This window comes from Aspergillus pseudodeflectus (genome assembly GCF_044049435.1).
Source record: "Aspergillus pseudodeflectus strain CBS 756.74 chromosome Unknown BJX68scaffold_91, whole genome shotgun sequence".
Classification (NCBI taxonomy): domain Eukaryota; kingdom Fungi; phylum Ascomycota; class Eurotiomycetes; order Eurotiales; family Aspergillaceae; genus Aspergillus; species Aspergillus pseudodeflectus.
In genome coordinates this window covers 93,836-103,482 of record NW_027263867.1, presented here as the reverse complement: position 1 = coordinate 103,482, position 9,647 = coordinate 93,836, and the positions used below count along the sequence as shown (strand labels likewise).

Here is a 9,647-nt window from a genome sequence, read left to right as displayed (position 1 = left end):
CAATATATATAATTGACCGGATGGCTGACCTGACCGGATGGCTGGCGGGGTCGCGCTAAGGCGCGACCACCGAAGGTTACCGTAGGGGTCGGTTAGTATCCACGGGTGTATTTTGTGCTTGACATAGGGCTAATACGACCGATAAACTCTAACTGCTGCGTGATGCCGCCGCCCGGCGCAAGCCAAGATGATACAACTGGCCGATTGAACCAGCAACGAAGATGCAGAAACAATAATTGGCCAATGTGACGCCTCCGAGGAAGCGGAAGTGGGAGTGACATGAAAAAAGTCTCAGAGGCGAAACGCGTATAGTACTAAGCTCGCTTTGTCACCTAGCGTAGCGAGAAATAATATGCTGTGTGTACATTTGGGATAGAATTATCTTTTGGGGCATTAGATAGACCTGAAGATACTCGTGGGATAGGTAATCGAGAAGTGTGGCAGGCTTCTACGTTTTATGTATGAGAACCCTGCTATATAAAGTCGCACCAGAAGGTTTCCATGGGTGAATTTGTAGGGAGGATTTGCCAGCGTAGTCTGCGACACGTGAGATGTTCATTCGACGCGCTCCAGCTTTAGTATGGCATTTTAATCATCAGTATCAGTTTGGATTCAACGTTTTTGGTACATCATGGTTGTTTAAATAGAAGATGAGCGTGGAAAAGTGATGGGGTGGATTCCTCGGGGAGCGGATGACTGGGAAATTATTATGTTATCGGCGTGGCTGTTTCTTCCAAGCTTTTCGCCCCCTCTTCCGTGATTTTCAAGACACAAGAGGACGGCGATGACCACAGTACAAGCTGTCTACGATGGCCTCCCGCCGAAATCGCCGGCCGTGGCCGCGATCCTTGTCATAATCGGCGTGGTTATCTTTACACGCATTCTCAGCGGCCTGCGAGGTCGCGCTGGACCGCGGCGGCCCCGGAGCGTACCATATTGGATCCCTTGGCTCGGGCATAGTTTTTCTTTTGCTCGAAACCATATAGAGTTTCTGGAGAAGACGAAGTTGGTATAAAAATGTGTCATTCACGATATAGAGGCTGACTCTCGCAGAAATCGTCTAAATGAGCCTGTCTTCGGCATATTAATGGGTGGCGCGAAACACAATGTCGTCATGTCACCATCGATGATCAAGTCGGTTCTATCCTTCAGAGGCATAACAACAGCGCCTTTAATTCAACATGTTTCTCAGAAGATTTTTGGAGACAGGGGCGCTTTTCAAAAGCTGAACCCCACCGACCTGCGCGTGTTCCACCATAACATCCCTAATCAATTCATGCACGAGCCTTCGCTCTCGCAAACGTCGACGGCAGCTGCTCGGTTTATTGAACGGGAGGCTCCGAATCTGGTCACATTCTCTCCGGCTGTCATCGATCAGATGCCGTGGGAGCGCCCGGGAGATGTTACGATTGTCGATGGAGCCGATCGACCTACCTGCGAATTGGACTTTTTCGAGCTTATCAGGTATTTCGTTGGAACCACGACCACCACTTCTTTATTTGGGCAAGCCATTCTGGAAACTTTTCCGACCTTGTTAAGTGACATCTGGAGCATCGACAATCAGTTCACGACCTTGTCAATGGGACCACCGCGATGGCTGACGCCGGGAATTTCCAGAGCATATATTGCCCGTGACCGGTTATTGGATATTCTCACAGTATTTCACCATGCAATTCTGCTCTGGGACGAGGGTAAAGATATTCCGATGGAATTCCGTGATCTGCGAGATCTCGAGGACGTCTCAGAACCGATCAAGAAACGAGTTCGCATGGCGAAAGACCTTGGACTGTCGCCGAAAGAGAGCGCTCCAGCACACTTATCTTTACTATGGGCCATGAACGGCAACTCGCCGAACCTTGTCTTCTACCATCTTCTTCGCTTATACGCCGACCCCGGTCTGTTGGAGGCTATCCGGAACGAGGTCGCTTCGGCCGTCAAGGTATCGAGACCATCTAGAGAGGAAACTGGTTTCCCTATTCTGGAACCACCCCGGCTTTCCATTGACATAGACAAGCTATCCGAGTGTCACCTCCTGCGTGCGACATTTTACGAAACTTTACGCCTAGATTCAGCGGGTCTTTCCTTCCGACAGCTGACTGCAGACCTGACTCTCGCAGAGACAGAAGAAGAGGCGAAACGTGCGGGGCAAACAACCTCACGATTTTATGATCTCAAAAACGGCGAGCTAGTTGTCATACCTCACGGTGTCCTGCACAACGACCCGACTCAATTTTTCAAGCCTCACCAGTTCGACCCTCTCAGGTTCATTCATACAGACCCTGAAACTGGCGAGAGACGCGCAAAGCTAGACGGCATGACTCCGTTCGGCGGCGGATTGCCCGCATGCAAAGGGCAGGCATTTGCAGAGAAGAAGATCCTGGCCTTGTCCGCTGCGATTGTATCGCTGTGGCAAGTCGAGCCGGCTGGTGGAAAGAAGGAATTCGCGATTCCAGAGCATAAGATCTCCAGTGCTGCTTTTCTGCCGAAGAATGATATCCGGGTGCGGATATCCTCGCGTTTTTAGCCGTCATATAGATTATTGAGATAGGCTGAGATATGCCAAGCGTGTATATACAGATTCTGGAGTGGTCACCGATTGCCTACTTATAGTACCCTAAGGTATTCTATGATAAAGCGGGGAAGTCCCGCACTTTAGGAGCGGGGTGCCCGTCTTGATTCTTGTCCGGACGAATTGGCTTCTCGTCGAAACCAAGCAGGCTCCATTGGAGTATCCGTAGGAACTATGAAGCCAATGAAAGCGCGGATGTTCCGCATGGATAAGAATCCGGGGCGGACTTGCGCCGATATACCTAGGAAGTCACATCATCCAGTCATTCAAATACGCGACCACGAGCGCCTCCATCTACACTCAAGGGTCCGAAAATTAGGACAAATTCGCAAATCAACATGGAGGACGACTACGACCTCTCGAAACCAATAACCTCCACATCGGGCCTCCGACAAGGCCTAACCTCCTACGGCGACGCACACTTCTCGCTCTTCCTGAGGAAAGTCTTCGTCAAAGCCTTGGGATACTCCGAAGATGCGCTCTCCCGACCAATCATTGGGATCATCAACACATACTCTGGGTTCAACCCCTGCCATGGGAATGTGCCCCAGCTGATAGAAGCAGCGAAGCGGGGTATACACCTCAGCGGCGGACTCGCGGTCGAGTTCCCTACTATCAGCGTGGCTGAATCGTTTTCGCACCCGACGAGTATGTTTCTGAGGAATCTCATGAGTATGGATACGGAGGAGATGATCCGCGCTCAGCCGTTGGATGCGTGTGTTATGATTGGGGGTATGTTTTTCTTTCTTCTCCTGGAGTACTATCTGGATCTCGGGAACTAATATGGTGTAGGATGTGACAAGACGGTTCCGGCTCAGCTGATGGGTGGAATCTCGGCAAATAAGCCGATTTTGCCGTTGATTACTGGGCCTATGATGCCTGGGAGCCATCGGGGCCAGAGGATAGGCGCTTGCACGGATTGCCGGAATAACTGGGCTGCTTTCCGCGCCGGGGAGATTGATATCGAGGAGATTTCGGCGATCAATGAGGAGCTTGCTCCGACGGTTAGTCGATTCTGTGAATAGTTAAATGTAGTGGTTGCTGACTCGCGCAGATCGGAACATGTGGTGTTATGGGCACTGCTAGCACAATGGCGTGCATCACCGCTGCCCTAGGCATGATGCCATTGCGAGGAGCATCTGCACCGGCTGTGTCCTCGGCCAGAGCCCGAGTCGCTGAGGAAACAGGTGCTAATGCCGTGCTTGCGGCGCAGAACAAGTGGAAGCCCCAGGAGATCCTGTCAAAGGAGTCTTTCCTCAACGCCATCACTGTGCTACAAGCGATCGGCGGCTCTACAAACGCAGTCGTCCATCTCATGGCTATTGCCAACCGACACCCCAAAGTTCAAGGCGTGATTACACTCCAGACCTTTGAAGACATCGGCCGCAATACACCACTGTTGATAGACCTCAAGCCCAGCGGTGACAACTATATGACAGACTTCCACAACGCTGGAGGCATGCTGGCCCTCCTGCACACCCTCCGCCCCCTCCTACAACTCTCCGCCTTGACCATAACCGGCCAAACCCTGGGCGAGGTTCTCGACTCGTCGCCCTTCCGCGAGTTCCCCTTATCCCGCCAGATCATCAGACCATTATCCAACCCCCTCTACCCATCTTCCTCACTCATCGTCCTGACCGGCAACATCGCACCCAACGGCGCAGTCATGAAAGCCTCCGCGTCCAAAAACCGGTCCCTCCTCACGCACACCGGCCCAGCAGTCGTTTTCGAAAACTCCGCCGACCTCGCGAAGCGAATCGACGACCCAGACCTTGACGTCACGGAGAACTCCATCCTCGTCCTCAAGGGCATCGGACCCATCGGTAACCCCGGTATGCCCGAAGCTGGCCTCCTTCCCATCCCACGGAAACTCGCCGCCGCTGGCGTAAAGGATATGCTCCGGATCTCCGACGGACGCATGTCTGGTACGGCGGGAGGGACAATCATCCTGCATGTCTCGCCCGAGTCGGCGGTACCCGAGTCTCCCTTTGGGGTTGTGAGGACGGGCGATGTCATTGTTTGCGATGTAGAGAAGCGGAGGCTTCACTTGGATATCTCGGATGAGGAGCTTAAGGCGCGGATTGAGACGAGGAAGGCGGAGGCTGTTAGGGATGCGAAGCCGAGGCAGAGGGGGTATCGGGGTTTGTATGAGCGGTCTGTGAATCAGGCGCAGGATGGTGCCGATTTTGATTTTCTGGCCGCCGATGGAGATCGAGTTGGCAGTTGATCGACCTCTCTTTGAGTATAGAATATCATGTGCCCTAAGACAGTTGAATCAAGAGCGAGGTAGAAGTCAAAAGACATCAGGTAGATATTCAACTTGACGATCGAAATCCAGGTCCAGTCCACCAAAGGACATCCCAGTAGGTACACCTCTTACAGAAGCCAACACCGTCCCGCGCCCCACAAGTTTCAATTCGCCCATGCATTGATAGCACCGGGTGAAACGCGGCAAACATGAGCACAAGGTAAGCTTGACAAGCCCATAGCGAATCCCCCGGGCGCTCAACCATCTTTGCCCTGGAAGCGAAGTGCCTTTGGCCCCGACTTATAGTCACTTGACTCGTTGGGCTCGGCAGGGCTGACACTGCCCTATCCGCTATTGTTATACGAGGTTAGGCGTGAAGCGTACATGTGCGGCGGTTATATAAGACGTATAGATCCGTCTCCTGGTTGGGACATCGGTTGTTATAGTCTGCGTTGTTGGACAAGCATGGATCGTCTGAGCGCCAACCCTAGTCCTGGTTATACACGGGCCATCCTTGAAAGGGCATAATATTCACGCAACAATGGCCAGACTACCAATTGCCACCCTTGTCTTCCCTCCTCTCCTCATATCCTTCCTCTTCACCCCCTTCACCGCCGCTCAATCAACCACAAACTGCTCAACCTCCGCCTGGGAAACCATCCCGCTCAGTACAACAACCTACCCACAGATTTGCGTCTCCGCCGCTAAATCATGCCCTTCAAACAGCACGACCCTGCCCTATAATCTCAACAGGACACGAGGAGTTCCTCGCAACAACAAACATCACCTCCCTGAACACTCAAATCATTACACCGCTCGTCAATGCCGCCGTACCCAACAACACCATGAGCGGCGACGGGTTCAACGCCAGTGTGACGGAGTCCGTTGAGATGCAATATACACTCGCCCCGGGATAGACTGCGTACCTGAATGTTACGGTGAAGGGGTTCTGTTATCCAGGCTCGGTTGGGGATTGTACTAGTGGCGGTGGTACGGTAGAGGATGGAATAGGCGTGGAGATCTGTGCGCCGATCTGGACGTTCAATGGGATGGAGGTGAGGTTTTCGGCGGAGTGGACGGTTCAGAATGTCAGTGTGCAGGATTTGGAGAAGTATCCTGATCCGTATGAGCGGGCAGGATACTGGAGTTTCGGAGACTGAGGGTGAGGATGGTGCGGGTGGGTTGATGGCTGGGCTGAATGCGGGATTGGCGGTTGCGTTGGTGGCTGTCTTGGTCTAGGTTAATGGGTGTGATATGGAATAAGCTGCGATGGGCGTGGGTAGGTATGGATTTCTTGGACCTCGGTAGAATCAGAGGGACAGAGTTGTACTTTCGACCTGGACCTGCGTTGATATATTTCCAGAGAAAGCCTTGACTCTGAGGAACGTGTTATTAGCGAAAATGATACCTGAGATCAAGCATTGTCGAGCTGCCTATATCTGAGGCAAATCAATTTTGTGAAAATGATACCCAGAGAAACATCGTTCTGCTCGAGTCACCTCATTCCAATCAGACCATCTATGGCACACCGCCGCTTATGACAAGACGAGGAAGCTCTCAGTCGCTATCCAAGTCCTGTCAGATGTCAAACACAAAGCAGACAGTAATCCAGTTGGCTCAAGGTACCCTGTAATAGTCTGAATGCACAGCTGCCCTGGCCCTGTGCCCTAAGCCCTCATATTTCCTAATTAGGACAAAACGCGTCTCGCCCGCGGCGCAACGCGTCCCCCTGGACCCGCGATGCCAGCAGCCATCCGGCTGTCTTCAATGCCAGTTGCCATTACGACATGCTGAAAGGAGCACGGTGATTCCATCGTCTCATTTTAGATTTCCTTTCAGCGATCCAGCTACAATGTCTGAACCAATGCGGCCTAGGGGTCGTCCGGCTCGTATGTTCTCCCCTCAACCCTTTCCATTGAACTCATGGTCGCGCCTGGAATTGTATATGATCTGGCAGCTAACCTGCGTACGTCTTTTTTGACGTATAGATACACCGGGAACCACGGTCCTGACATACACCCCCAACGGCCGATACATCATCACTGGCGGCTCGAATTCCGCGATACGAATCTACACCGTTGGACAGGATGGTGAGCCGAAGACTGTGGAGGAGGGCGCGGATGGACATCTTGGAATTGGCGCTACAGTATGGCACTCCCTTGGCTCTTCGCACTCCGGACTTGGTGGCTGTGGTATTGGTGGCTGATGTATGCAGAACGAATACTTCTTCATGGGCGCCGAGGACGGCACGGTCTGGCAGTATGAGGTACAATCCGGACGCATGGAAAAATTACTTGTGCGCTGCGCATTGCCCGTGCGGGATATTGGCGTTACCAAAGACATGGAGTGGGTTGCTGTTGCGAGCGAGTGAGTGGTCCACTTCTTACATATCTACCTACCTGGCCTGGCCTTGGGTAGTATGGGTCGTGGTGGAGGCTAACATGGGCATACCAGTGAACTCACGGTGAAGCTGGTGAATATCGAAGACATGACCAAGGTCAAATACCTGCGCGAGCAGGCCAAGGGCGCGAAACACATTTCATTCGATCCGAACGGGCGATTCGTGGCCGTATCGTGCACGGATGGTGTTGTTTACCTCTACTCCATGGATACCGAAGAGCCGGAACTGGTACGGAAGCTTGACGGCGTCATTCGACGGCTCGAGCCAGAAGACGAAGCGACTGCGCGCGTGGTGTGGCATCCTGATGGGACGGCATTTGCGGCTGCCGAGGCGACAAGAGATATAGCCTTGTTCTCGGTGGGAGAATGGAAGAAGGAGATGACGTTCTCTGGCGGACATAACGGGGACATCACAGCTATCGCCTGGTCTCCAAATGGCGCGCTTCTTGTGACAGCTGCCAAGGACGGGGAGGTTCTGCTTTGGGACAGCAAGACGCAGAAGGTCCTTCGGCGATACGACTTCCCGAATGTGATCAATGTGGACTGGCATCCGACCAAGAACGCGCTGTCGCTGACGACTTCGGATGGTGAGCTCTTCATCTACGACGGGTTCGTGTCAAAGGAGCTCCAGCCATTCCTCCAGAAGCCGCTGCAGGCAGCCCCAATCTTCCCCGGTGCTTTGACCGAAATCTCGGACAATGCGAGACGGCCGTTGGCAAATCGACCGAAGGAGGCCCAACGGAGAGAGAGATTGGGAAGTCCAGATTCGCTAGATGATATCCTCGGCTTTGACCAGGACATGGACGACTTTGTTGACGACGATGATGGGGCAGGCTACACGGAAGGGTTGATTAACGGGCACGGAAAGCGCACGAATGAGCACCTGGACGAGATTGACGGACACGCTGATAAGCGCATGTTGACCTCGTTTACAAGGCCCAAGGTCCATCCGCCGCTGCAGCCGGGTAGCACGCCGTGGAGGGGGAACCGCCGGTATCTTTGTAAGGTTTCACGCGTCTTTTGCTCGATGTGGACTAACAGTACTAGGCTTGAACTTGACTGGTGCAGTCTGGACTGTTGACCAGGAGACTCACAACACGGTAACAGTAGAGTTCTATGATAGAGAGCTCCACCGCGACTTTCACTTTACAGACCCATATCTGTACGATCGGGCGTGCCTGAGTATGTTGATCTGCAGATGAAAAGTGATTCATGTACTGACAGCTGCAGACGAACATGGTGCGTTATTCTCCAACAATCCGAGTGATGGCCCTGCAACGATATTCTACCGTCCACACGAAACATGGACTACGCGAGCGGACTGGAGAACGAACCTTCCCGAGGGAGAATATATCAGAGGTACGATTACGATCTTACCCACAGAACTGAGCTAACGAGACCAGCGCTGGCGCTAAGTGAATCATACATTGTCGCGGTTACGACAAAAGACTATGTGAGAGTGTACACGCTATACGGAACACCATTCAAGGTATACAGACAGAAGAGTCCCGCCGTGACCTGCGCCGCCTGGCGAGACTATATCATGACGATCGGGAACGGTCCACTGGGAAGCGACGGCCGGACAGCAACGCTGCGCTACTCAGTTGAGAACGTCAAACGTGATGAGATCTGCCAGAACGAGGATGTCGTCGCCATCCCGGAAGGGTCAGAGCTGAAGAGCGTCTTCTTTTCCGATACAGGAGACCCATGCATCTACGACTCGGAAGGCGTGCTACTGGTCCTCCAGCACTGGCGCACACCGGGACAGGCGCGCTGGGTGCCTCTCCTCGACACAAAGCAGCTGGAGCGTCTAGCAAGCGGACGGAAAGAGGAATCATACTGGCCTGTTGCAGTCGCGCAGGACAAGTTCCACTGCATAATCTTGAAGGGAGGAGATCAATACCCCTACTTCCCGCGACCGATGCTCAGTGAGTTCGAGTTCCGAATACCCATCTCCGACAAGCCCGGCAAGACACAGGAAGACGATGAGGAGGGCGCCTCGCGGACCGACAATTTGCGCCTAGAAGAAAGCTTCGTCCGGGGCAATGTCCTGCTCTCGCTCTTCAGAGATCTAGTCTCATCTACACATGCGACGGCAACGCAACGCGCGGAGTTGTCGCGGAAGGAGCTGGAACTCGACAAGGTCCTCCTGCAGCTCTTGGCTATAGAGTGTCGCGAGGGCGAAGACCGCGGTATGAAGGCGCTGGAGCTGGTCCATATGATGAAAGACCGCAATGGCAAGATGGTCGAGGCGGCTGTCAAGGTTGCACAACGGTATGGCCGTGGTGTGTTGGAGGATAAGATTCGCGATCTAGCTGAGCGAAGGTATACGGGGGAGGACGATGATGATGAATTAGCTTGATGACTGTATGACCATTAATAGTTTTGAATACTGACACTGATAATTGATACCATTCCTGTTTGATCTCT

At 53.1% G+C, this 9,647-nt stretch overlaps 4 protein-coding genes across 4 annotated transcripts; all 4 read left to right on the top strand.

Moving 5' to 3' along the window:
• Positions 1 to 784: 784 nt before the first annotated feature.
• Positions 785 to 2,524, top strand: BJX68DRAFT_272883 (cytochrome P450; the record flags this gene model as incomplete). The annotated part of the gene is made up of 2 exons (XM_071047303.1): positions 785 to 1,005; positions 1,054 to 2,524. The coding sequence occupies 2 exons, from the start codon at positions 785 to 787 to the stop codon at positions 2,522 to 2,524; spliced, it is 1,692 nt and encodes a 563-aa protein (XP_070892768.1).
• A 192-nt stretch (positions 2,525 to 2,716) lies between these two features.
• On the top strand, positions 2,717 to 4,899 carry ilv3C (putative dihydroxy-acid dehydratase). The gene is made up of 3 exons (XM_071048867.1): positions 2,717 to 3,301; positions 3,362 to 3,573; positions 3,624 to 4,899. The coding sequence occupies exons 1-3, from the start codon at positions 2,908 to 2,910 to the stop codon at positions 4,794 to 4,796; spliced, it is 1,779 nt and encodes a 592-aa protein (XP_070892767.1). The 5' UTR covers positions 2,717 to 2,907; the 3' UTR covers positions 4,797 to 4,899.
• Positions 4,900 to 5,358: 459 nt separating this feature from the next.
• On the top strand, positions 5,359 to 5,734 carry BJX68DRAFT_272881 (uncharacterized protein; the record flags this gene model as incomplete). The annotated part of the gene is made up of 2 exons (XM_071047302.1): positions 5,359 to 5,485; positions 5,544 to 5,734. 2 exons carry the CDS (start codon positions 5,359 to 5,361, stop codon positions 5,732 to 5,734), a joined length of 318 nt encoding a protein of 105 aa, XP_070892766.1.
• Positions 5,735 to 6,579: 845 nt separating this feature from the next.
• On the top strand, positions 6,580 to 9,635 carry BJX68DRAFT_280115 (WD40 repeat domain-containing protein). Its single transcript, XM_071048866.1, has 7 exons — positions 6,580 to 6,706; positions 6,806 to 6,963; positions 7,033 to 7,184; positions 7,272 to 8,218; positions 8,265 to 8,399; positions 8,448 to 8,576; positions 8,621 to 9,635. Exons 1-7 carry the CDS (start codon positions 6,670 to 6,672, stop codon positions 9,577 to 9,579), a joined length of 2,517 nt encoding a protein of 838 aa, XP_070892765.1. The 5' UTR covers positions 6,580 to 6,669; the 3' UTR covers positions 9,580 to 9,635.
• The last annotated feature ends 12 nt before the right edge of the window (positions 9,636 to 9,647 follow it).

Bases quoted from the DNA above. Each gene is read 5' to 3' on its own strand.
- ilv3C (XM_071048867.1), top strand. From the start codon at position 2,908: ATGGAGGACGACTACGACCTCTCGAAACCAATAACCTCCACATCGGGC. The intron at 3,302-3,361 runs GTATGTTTTTCT...AATATGGTGTAG, and splicing joins TGCGTGTGTTATGATTGGGG to GATGTGACAAGACGGTTCCG. The intron at 3,574-3,623 runs GTTAGTCGATTC...TGACTCGCGCAG, and splicing joins ATGAGGAGCTTGCTCCGACG to ATCGGAACATGTGGTGTTAT.
- BJX68DRAFT_280115 (XM_071048866.1), top strand. From the start codon at position 6,670: ATGTCTGAACCAATGCGGCCTAGGGGTCGTCCGGCTC. The intron at 7,185-7,271 runs GTGAGTGGTCCA...TGGGCATACCAG, and splicing joins TGGGTTGCTGTTGCGAGCGA to TGAACTCACGGTGAAGCTGG. The intron at 8,219-8,264 runs GTAAGGTTTCAC...TAACAGTACTAG, and splicing joins GGGGAACCGCCGGTATCTTT to GCTTGAACTTGACTGGTGCA.